At 36.9% G+C, this 11,933-nt stretch overlaps 1 protein-coding gene across 1 annotated transcript; it reads left to right on the top strand.

The window, feature by feature from the left end:
• Positions 1 to 7,083: 7,083 nt before the first annotated feature.
• LOC122033755 lies at positions 7,084 to 8,178 on the top strand. The gene has a single exon (XM_042592943.1). The coding sequence runs from the start codon at positions 7,084 to 7,086 to the stop codon at positions 8,176 to 8,178; it is 1,095 nt and encodes a 364-aa protein (XP_042448877.1).
• The last annotated feature ends 3,755 nt before the right edge of the window (positions 8,179 to 11,933 follow it).

Genomic DNA, 11,933 nt, shown 5'->3' with positions numbered 1-11,933 from the left:
GAGGAATGGCGTTTTTAGGGCTTGCACTGTAGCTTCTCACTTATATAGGTAGGGTTTAATTACTCTACCTAATTAACTCCCTAATAAGCCTCTCAAATGGTGATTTCCATTATCCCTTTAAACACTGTCATAAATCCTCCAAATAAATCCAGAAAAATATCCACAAATTCCCTTAAATCATTTTAGGTTATTTTCTTTTGCCGTATCTCACAACACATGTGCTACTCCTCATGTCTCTATCAACATCAAATATCAAATAATAGATTATCAAGTCATATATCCATTAATAAATCATCAAAAGACAACTTATCACCACACCTGATTTCCCAATATCCATCAATCAAAAATCATTCTCAACATCAATTAATCATACCAGAAAGTTTCCTAAACAATGATAAAGAAAGAGGAAAGCATCTAACCTTCAACACCCACTGCCAACAAACTAAATGTATCCAAAAAGTCTGCCAAATCACATCATCTCATCTCATCCTTTCTGATAATCAAATATCCATAAATAAGGAATGTCAATCCAAAGACAAAGGGTCACACAACCTCCTGTCTGAGAGTCTACCTATTAAGAGAGTATCTCCACAATTCTCATAATCATCCTATATATGCCCCTCGACAAATGCTGATAAAAGGTCAAATCTCTATCCTAAGATATAGACTACAAGACCTGTTAGTAACTGATCACGTGGTTAAGGTCTTGAGCTACTTAGGGAATCAATACTAGTTGAGTCAACTAACCATTGTTTTGTAATGCATCCGACTACGATTGCTCCACTTGAGGTTCAGTAACCTCTAGTGACGAGAAATGCACACAAGAGTAGACAAGCTCTATCAACAAATAGCCAACCAACATAACTGTTGGTCATGGCTCTACTACTCGAAGATCATCATCTGAAACTTCCACTCGATAACGGTGGAATTTCATAGGTGTTAATCAGCTAACACCACCTCCTTCGCATCATTGAGAGTCATTTAACTCTAGGTATCATCAAGGATATTTAACCATATCCGATCAGTCCATGGGTCAGGATCTCCCATGGAACAACATTAGGTGAGTCAACTAACCATCGCCTTATAAATCATTATACCATGATTCTTTTTTCTTTCCAGTTCAATAATTCCTGACAAACTATACTGAAGGAGGTAGAGAAATACTATCTCTCTAGAGTATCTCAGAACCATGAACAAGAGATACTCAGCTCCCATAAGTTGTCTTCTGCATTTTCCTTCACGCAGTACCTGACCACGTAAAGGATAGTAACATCGTCTTTTCCGCACCAATACAAGTCATATATTTGAATGTACTTACCAATTCATACACCTATATAACGGATGTATCACGTAAGTGCTGAGTAGCTAGCTCTACACTTTTCCACATCAGTGGGGGTCATTTATCTGAATATACCTTCTAGGTTATCCTACCGGGTATATACAGCCCATAGTCAAGATCCCCATGGAATAGGATATATCGATCCTCTAAAGACTAGTCAAGCCAACAATGGTATGCAACTAATTCAATCCATTCTACGTCTATACAAGTCATGTACTCTAATGTGTCTTCCATGTTATCTAACCAAATACAAATAACCCAAAGATTATAATCTTCATGAAATAGAGTAAGTCAGTCTCCTACTGATCGAACTAATAAGAGTAAATCAGTACTCTACTAACTACAACAAAAATGAATCAATCCTCTACTAACCACACCAATAAAGATAAATCGGTCCTCTACTAACCGAACCAACTTGAGCAAATCGATACTCTACTAACCGAGCCAACATGATATTTAGCAGATACTATTCACTACCCAACTAGTAATAGTAAAAACTAATAGTACTAATGGTAAGGTAAAAGAAATCCCATGAGACTGTAATCCCTGATCTCTAATAGGGTTTGATGTATACAGTGGTTCTACAAGTGTATGATGAATCTAAACAGTGACTGACTCAACACATGTCACTCATACTACAAACAACTAGATAAATACCAACAAAAGTGTATGATAACAGTATACAAATATACCTCCTATAGCTTGGAGATGTTCTATCACTGTCTGGTCTCAAAATTTGAAAGGTCACATCGAGAAACCAAATCACGAAAATCTAAAACACGAGAAAACAGGCATCGTAAACCTGTGGCTCTGATACCAATAAATTGTAATGCCCAAAAGAAGTCCCTATCGATAAAATTTAGGTAGCATCTCCCCTGTACCGGTGACAATCTGAGGCATATATATATATACATCCACAAGCATACTCATCAGCAATATACAACAGCCCACACGGCTGGATGAAAACATAACCACATAGTTTAATAGATAGCCCACACGGATGTAACATAAACACAGTGGAAATCACAAAATAACGAACATAAAACAAACCAAACAACTAACTGCGAGCCGACACGACTTGACACAACATCACCAAACAAAATACAAGATACCACAAGACAAAACTTCAAGCCCACATCAAACTATTACAATGCCAAGATCACAAATCCAAAACAAAATAACATAAGAAATTAAAACTAGAAGATCATCCTCGAATGTGACGTGGGACTGGCGAATAGGACCTCCAAGCGACTCCATAAATCCTTTACCTGTCACCTGGCAAAATAAACTAGTTTATAGGATGGTGAGTACTAAGACTCAGTAGGTAATAGATAGATAGTGCATGAGTATAGTAAAGAACTAGAGATACAAAAGTATACGGTCTCGTAAGGAAAATAGCAGATACTACGGTGATATCATAAAGTGTTCATACCTGAAACCATATCCTAGGCTAGTAATAGAAGGTTAGGTGTAGCAAAGACCTGCCACAGTACATCTCATAGCTACATAGGTATCATGTGAGGTATATATATGTTAACAATAAGTAAGTCAGTGTCTAAACACATACCACAGGTATATATCTCAACCTATGTAAACATATCAGCATAAGTATGCATCAGCAGCATAAACTAGCAACAATAACATAAGTAAGCAACATTATCAGTAGGTATAATAATAACAGCGTATGCACGGATGGTCACTCCCGCCCACCCCTCTACACCATGACCCCTGTATGGTCGAGAGGACGGGTCAGTGACAGACTGCACACCACTCCAGCTATCACTACTCTTGAGTGGTCGAAGGGGCAGTTGCATAATAGCTAACTAGCTATGTCTGCGACGGGGGTCTCTACTACTCGCAACTCCAGCTATCACTACCCATGAGTAAACAAGTGGGAGCATGACAGGACAAGCGGCACGCTCCAGCTACCACTACCCATGAGTGTGTTGGGATCTAGCGCGCCAAAGACGCGGAAACGCAGTGAAAAAATTACTAGATCCTCTTATCCAGCGGATCCATGCGAAGGGAAGAAATATTTTCTGAAAATAATCTATACTAAGTTACATAATAGGATTATACCTTTGATGTGTGCACACGATCTTTCGATAGCTCGGATCTCAGTACGATCACACGTTCGCGCTTCTATGGTATCCACACGAATAAGCCTTGTCTTTGCTTGTCTCACAAACAAAGTAAGATGGAGAAGAAATCACAAGGTTGTGCTAGCAACCACAATGGTGATTTCGGCCAAGAGGGGAAAGAAGGAAGAAGAAGAATGCCAAGGGTCTCAACACATGAAAACTCATGAAAAATATCATACAAAATGATATTTATAACCATCTCATGGTATACCAAAGGTCTCCACTCTTTCATCTTCTAATCCAATGGCTCAAAATCAACCATTCAATCCAATGGTTCAATTTTGACCATTCAACTTCCTTTGTGAACTCAAGTTCACCCAATGAGTCTAACCCATTGATTCCCATGCAATTGAACTCAATCCAACAATTGGATCTATTTGAGTCTAGCTCAATGAGTTCAATTCGGATTACACTTAATCCATTGATTCATCACATGAACTCATCTCCATATCAACTTGCTCTTAGTGTGTGACCCTATAGGTTCTCGTAACGTTGGTAATGTACCCAAATCAACATTTGCGATACATAAACAATGAGTGGTATCTAGCAAGGCATCATTACAACCCAAGTGACGAGAAAGTCGAGATCCGACCTAACCTGTCCGTGTCTATCATCTTGTATGACTCAGTCCCTTTATCCTTGATATCTAGATTGATCAATGAGATATAAATCGTGTCATCCTCTTATCAATCTTTGTATTTCTTGATCTCCAAGTAGACACACTTAATCAAATAAGCTCAATATCTCATATTGACTCATTTACGCATGGTCATGCTTTCTTGTGTCCTACTAATCAAGGGGCCCACAGATATCGCTTCCGTCATATGGAAGGGATAGATCACATCTACATCACTCACATCCATTCGCATAATTCATTGCATACCTAGTGATCGACTTTATAGTCCACCCTATTACGGGTGACATTTGACGATACCAAAGTATATAACTCCTTATGTAGGGAACCGTAGTGACTTCAGGTCTAAGGACTATTCATATCAATAGTCACATGAGAATGTTTATGACACTCATACGATGATCCATGAAACATTATCATGGCGGGTCATTCAGTATATATTCTCTAATATGCACTCATGTGTCAACCTGATATCTCATATCCATGACTTGTGAGATCAAGTCATCCGCTGACCTACATGCTAGTCTCAATGCATTAATATTGTCCTTGTATATTAATGCTCGACTAGGAACAGATAAGAGTAGTGTTCTCTACAATATCTCACTATCAATTCAACCAATTAATATATTGTAGATAAGAACCTACTACCCAAGGACATTATTATACTTATTCAATTGGTACTAAACTGAAGTAATATAATAATCAACTTTGTCTTTTATTAGTAATGATATATGATACAAAATGAGCTCTTTACAATCATCTCATAATTGGTACTAGGGCTAATACTAACAGAGTGGTTGAGCATGCGACCCTGGCCAACGACCCTCTCAACCACAAGGGAGACATGGTCGTCGGCATGCATGTAATGACATGATGCGTAAAATGTAGCAGCCATCATATATATATAAATAGAAAACATGTATGCTACATGAAGTCAGCATGCTCAATAAGGTATGTAAACATACAGCATTCAAAGCAAGTAAACATGGTATCCAATATCCATATATCCAATATTTACTATCTAGTATCTGGTATCTGATATTTGGTATCCGCACTACAACAAAAATGACTTTCTGCAGCGCATCATCAACGGCGTGCAATTAAAGCATGCCGTTAATAATAGTTTTTACGGCGTGCCTAATTATGTGTGCTGCGGATAATATAATATTTATATAAATGACATCGTGCAGAAAAAGTATGTTGTTAATACACCTTTCTACGGCATGCAAAGTGCGCTGTTAAAACATAATTATTAACAGCGCGCGGAGCGCGCTGTTAATAATTATTATAGATATAAATAATGGCGTAAAAAAAGTATGCTGTGAATAGATATTATTTACGATGTTAATAAACTTTTTCTACAACGTGCAAAGTGCGCTGTTAAAACTTAATATTAACAGCGCGCGGAGCGCGCTATTAATAATTATTATATATATAAATAATAGCGTACAAAAAAAGTATGCTGTGAATAAATATTATAAAATATTAGCAGCATGCAATATGCACTATTAATAATCTTCAAAATTTTCTAAATATTTAAGCAAAAATTTATTGCTGAAACAAACCTCCCGCGAATATTTTTCCGCGCATCCTATCTGCCCGCGAAACATCTCCTCAAGCTCGAAACATATCCCACGCCCGAACTCCCTCGAACTGCCGAAAGCCTAAAATCGCGACTACCTCCTCACTCGTTCGTCGGAACCTCCCTGCCGCAGCTCCTCTCAGCCAACATCTTCGCCCATCTTCTCTCCTTTGAAGCCCTCTCCGGCGAAGCCCTCCTCCTCAACCCAAGCCCTAGCCGAAGCCCTCCTCCTCAACCGAAGCCCTAGCCGAAGCCCTCCTCCTCAGCCGAAGCCCTCCTCCTCAACCGAAGCCCTAGCCGAAGCCCTCCATCTCAGCCGAAGCCCTAACCGAAGCCCTCCTCCTCAACCGAAGCCCTCCTCCTCAACCGAAGCCCTAGCCGAAGCCCTCCTCCTCAACTGAAGCCCTCTTCCTCACGCGAACTCTCTCCGCCAAAACCTCTCTGCCGCAACCCTAAATCCTCTCTACCGAACATCTCGGCCCATCTTCTCTCAGACGAAGAGCTCTTCGGCGAAGCCCTCTCATCCGAAGCCCTTTCGTCCGAAGCTCTCCACTGAATCGAACATCTTCTTCAATCCTTCCGTTTCTCAGGTTGAAATTTCTTTTTGTTTTTCTTGTTTTATGTTGAACATCTACAACTCTTTCTTGTATTTACTTTCCTTCCTCTTCCTGGCATTCTCCATCTTAGTAATGGGACTCTAATTGATTTAGTTGCATTGGCTTTCATTGGCTTTAGTTGTAGAAGATAAATAACATTACCTTCTTGTACTCTTTTGTTGAAGCAACATGAACACGAAAGTTCTGTGCATCTATATTTGATAATGGAAAATATAGAAAGGATCAACTTCATTCTATTCTAAAATAGATGCACAGAACCTTCATGTTCATGTTGTTTCAACAAAAGAGTACAAGAAGGTAATGTTATTCTAACAAAGGATCTTGATGCACAGAACCTTTGATAATGAATCTTGACCCACTTTCCATTATCAAATATAGATGCACAGAACCGTAGTATCTTGATGAACCACACTTTGCAAACTAACAAAATGAATTTGGACTCTGGAATGCCTGGAATTTGGACCCTAGATGCACAGAACCGTAGCATCCCTGGAATGCAATTTAGAATTTAAACCCTCCCTCCCTGGCCTGTAATACGTGAGCCACTTAGTTGCAATTTAGAATTTGACCCACTTAGTTGGTATATGTCTTACCTTGGCAAATGACCCACTTAATATGCCTTTTTTCACCTTCAATATTACAATTTGTACTCTCCCCATTTTGTTTTCTTTCAACTTTCATTTTCTTTTATGTATATTAAATAAATATATAAATCTTATTTTGTATTAAACATGAAATATTTGTATGTTAGGGTTTGGGTCATTTACGAAATGGATAAGGAATGGATACATTTGCCTTCAAGGCTTGTACCTGAGTATGAAGAAGGTGTACAAAAATTTCTTACACAAGCTAAGAAATATGCCAAAACACGTGAAGTAATCTTATGCCCTTGCAAGTATTGTAAAAACAAAAAGTATATGAAATTTGACCAAGTGTACGATCACTTAATTATTAAGGGGTTTGATCCTTCTTACACTATTTGGGTCTTCCATGGAGAAACTTATAACCGACAATATCAAGGTGAAGGTAGTTCAGGAGAATTTCAGAAAGATGATGAAAGTAGAGAGGCATATCACTTATATAAGGTTGCCTTTATGCCAGAAGAAGAGGTTGGATACACTATGTCTGAGGCAAAAGATAACGACTTTGCTAGTTTATTAGAAGATGCAGAAACTCCCCTCTTCCCTGGTTGCACATCTTACACAAAGTTATCAGCAGTCGTCACATTATACAATTACAAGTCTACTAATGGTCACACAGACAATAGTTTCAATGAGCTCCTTAAGATCTTAGGTGACATGCTTCCAGAAAAAAACACACTTCCAGAAACTGTTTACTCGATGAGAAAATTGTTAAAACCATTTGATTTAGGATATGAGAAGATTCATGCTTGCCCAAATGATTGTTGTCTATTTCGAAAGGAGATTAAAAATCTGGATACGTGTCCAAAGTGTGGTTCATCAAGATGGAAGGTGGACAAAGTCACCACCAAAGTTTTTAAAGGGGTTCCAGAAAAGGTGCTACGGTATTTTCTGATGATACCAAGATTTAAAAGGATGTTTAAATCAAAAGAAAAAGCTGAAGAGTTGACTTGGCACTCCAACCACAAAAGTCAAGATCACATGATGCGTCATCCAGTTGATTCAGTAGCTTGGGATACAATAAATCATAAATGGCCAGATTTTGCATCAAATCCTAGAAATCTGCGCCTTGGCCTTGCAACCGATGGATTCAACCCTTTTGGCGACCTTAGTTCTAGATATAGTTGTTGGCCCGTTATTTTGGTAAATTATAACCTTCCTCCATTGATGTGCATGATGAAAGAAAATCTTATGTTGACATTACTAATTCCAGGTCCAAAGTAACCGGGAAATGATATAGATGTATACTTGGAATCCCTTATCGAGGATTTAAAGGAGATGTGGGAGACAGGTGTAGAGACGTATGATGCATTCAGCAAGTCAATGTTCAATCTAAAGGTCATTTTGATGTGGGCAATCAATGATTTTCTAGCTTATGGAAACCTAGCTGGATGTGCCACAAAAGGGAAACTTGGTTGCCCAATATATAGGGAAGACGTATGTTCTATGTGGCTTAAGTATAGCAGAAAGTTTGCATATATGGGCCACAAAAGATTTCTTTCTCCTAATCACCCATTTCGTCAGAAAAAGAAGTGGTTTAATGGAAAAAAAGAAAGAAAAGGGAAACCTAGACCTTTGAATGGGTTAGAAATTCTCAATGCAATGATAGATATTGAAAAGGACTGGGGTAAAAAGAAAAAGGATGTGAATGTCAATACTTCGGGGAAAAAGAGGAAGAAACAAGATAGTTCAAAAGAAATGCAAAAATCTATTCAACAGTGGAAGAAAAAGTCAATCTTTTTCAATTTGTCATATTGGAGTGTAAGTTATTTTGCACTCTATTCATTAGTTTTTTTCCATTTTAAATTTCCATAACTAACATTATGAAACATGTTGATGGTTACTTGTAGGGGCTCCTGTTACGTCATAACTTAGATGTGATGCATGTTGAAAAGAACGTTTGCGAGAATATCATAGGCACACTATTAAATCTAAAGAAAAAATCCAAAGATGGTGTGAATGCTCGCAAAGATTTGATGCACTTAAACATTAGAAAAGAATTACATCCTCAAGAAAAAGGAGAAAATAAATATCACTTGCCTGCTGCACCGTACATGTTGTCTAAAAAAGAAATGGATGTATTTTGCTCCAGGTTGAAGAAAATAAAGTTACCCGATGGCTATAGCTCAAATATTGGTAACTGTATTTCTTTAGAAGAGCGTAAGATTAATGGGCTGAAATCTCATGATTGTCATGTTCTAATGCAACAATTGCTATCAGTAGCATTGAGAAATCTTCTACCGAAAGGTCCACGTAATGCTATATTTCTGCTTGGTTCATTTTTCAATGAATTATGTCAAAGAGTGTTAGACAGGTAGAAGCACTAGAGGAGAATATTGCTGAAACTTTATGCATGTTGGAAAGATATTTTCCACCTGCCTTCTTTACCATCTCGGTTCATTTGACAATTTATTTAGCAAGAGAGGCTCGCTTGTGTGGGCCAGTCCAATTCCGTTGGATGTATCCATTTGAAAGGTAATAAATAATAATTTAGTTTTTCTATCAATGGTTCTTTCATGTAATTTTTTTTTATGATTTAGATTTATGAAAACACTAAAAGGGTATGTGAAGAATCGAGCAAGGCCAGAAGGTTGCATAGCTGAGTGTTACCTCGCAGAAGAACGAATGATATTTTGTAGCGCTTATATAAAAAAGGCTTCTAATATTGGTGTTCGTTTAAATCGAAATGATGATTTGGATAATGGATTAGTGGAGGGTCGTCCAATTTCTCAAGGAAAAGAAAAGATTTTAGAAGATGACATGCTGCAAATCGCACATCGATATGTGTTGTTTAATACTGCAGAAGTTGAACCTTACTTGCAGTGCGTGTAATTAATTGCATACTATATTAGTCTTGATGTATTACATATCTTGTATATTCTAATATCTACATTCAATGATTTTCAATAGGATGCACATCGAGGAGCTTAAACAAACAGATAGTCATTTCTTAAGTAATGAAACATTGTTACAAAAGCAACATATGGAAACATTTGCTGAATGGTTATCAAAACATGTTCCTTTTAACTCTTCGGGCCGAATTCAATGGCTAGCATATGGTCCAAGAAAGCATGTTACATCTTATACGGGTTATATTATAAATGGACATCGGTTCCACACAATTGATGTTGGAAGGTCGACACAAGATAGTGGAGTTTCGATTGAAGCCGATACTGTTTGTCAATCCAATGCTAATGATTATTCACATACAGTAAAAAGACTATCATACTATGGAGTTATACGGGACATTATTTTACTAGACTACTATTCTTTCAAAGTACCTATTTTTAGGTGTGATTTGGCCAATCATAGAAATGGTATCAAAATGGAGGATGGATTTACACTGGTTAACTTACACCAAGGACAAAAAACTTTTGAAAATGATCCTTTCATTTTAGCATCACAAGCCAAGCAAGTATTCTATTCTAGGGACAATGATGAATCAAATTGGTATGTGTTGCTAAAAGCACCGCCTCGAGGTATTTATAACATGAATGTGATTGAAGCAGATGCCTATACATCATCAACACCTCTTGACGTGTCCCAACTTGAAATTAACATTACCGAAAAAGAACCATATGCAAGGAATGAGTGTGAGGGAATTGATGTGACTGAGACATGACTGAAATTTTGAGATGTAGATTTTATAGTTATTTATTTCAATTGATAAATGTTCTTCTCAATTTATATAATTCTATATTACTGTTGCAATATATTTGTCTACATAATTACTGTGTTTGTTTATATTCATTATGTCATATTATATGTTTGATCAATTCATTATATAGCATTTAAAAAGATGGGCAAAAAGAGCAAAAAGCATAGCTTAGCATCTCCAAATGAAATTCAGGTGATATTTTACTCTTTCAAAAATCTTAGTTTCAATAAATAAACTACACTTGTACATTTCAATATATATTTTTGTTATTCTATAGCATCACATGATTTGCATGGTGAAGAACAAATTAATGATGACAAACCTCATAAGAAAAAGGGAAGGGGTCCGTCCAAACTCAAAATGGTTAGTGGCCAAGACAAGTGCAAAGAGCTGGAGCGTAACGAGTTAGGACAACCGATTGGAGATAATTCGGTAAAGTATGCTTCTTTTCTAGGGTGCATGATTAAGGAATTTGTTCCATATACATTGGATGGATGGAATGAAATAGGTGAAGAAGTAAAGGATAGGATGTGGAGTTGTCTTCAGGTAATATCTTCAGACACTACATTTTTCATTTCCATTTTCTATAACAAAATGTATATATATTTTCATGTTTATTAATGTACAGCTGAATTATAAAGTTAAAGATTGGGAAAAGAAAGTAATTTTTCAAAAGTTAGCTAAATTGTGGCGTGATAGAAAATCCAAATTGCAAATACTTGTACGAGAAGTTAATACAGGCCGAGCGGCTTCACGAGATCTCAATCTTTTGAAGCCTGAATTTATGGAGCAAAATCAATGGGACTTGTTTGTGAAGAAGACACTATCAACTACCTTTCAAGTAAGTATTTATTAACTTTAAATAGTTTTTTTGAAGGAGATGTATAAGCTTAAATCAATGGGCTATTCTTGTATGATTTGTTTTGTTTTTGTGTGATCTGAGTGGATTTTGAGGTGGATACCAGGGGTGTGAGGTCTTCTGTTCGATTTGTTCAGGGCTGTATATAGTTCTTTGGTGGAGTACATTTGCTTTTGTTTCATTCTTCATTGAATTTGTCAATCTGTTTATATTTAGCTCTTCTTGATAGGTATTAGATACAACTGTTGATTGTTGTTTGTTGTTTGTTGTTATTTGATATTTGTCAGCTCTTCTTGTTTGTTCAATTTGTTCAGCTCTTCTGTTTTTCTTGATATTTGTCAATCTGTTGATTGTTGTTTAGATATAAGAACTAGATGTGTATTTGTCAGGTATAGTGTGCCATTTATTTTAATGCATAGATGTTTATTATTAAATGAAGTATGCTCACCATTTGTTATATGT

Source organism: Zingiber officinale, chromosome 1B (genome assembly GCF_018446385.1).
Source record: "Zingiber officinale cultivar Zhangliang chromosome 1B, Zo_v1.1, whole genome shotgun sequence".
NCBI classification, from domain to species: domain Eukaryota; kingdom Viridiplantae; phylum Streptophyta; class Magnoliopsida; order Zingiberales; family Zingiberaceae; genus Zingiber; species Zingiber officinale.
The sequence above is the reverse complement of the archived record's forward strand: the minus strand, read 5'-3'. Positions and strand labels throughout refer to the sequence as shown.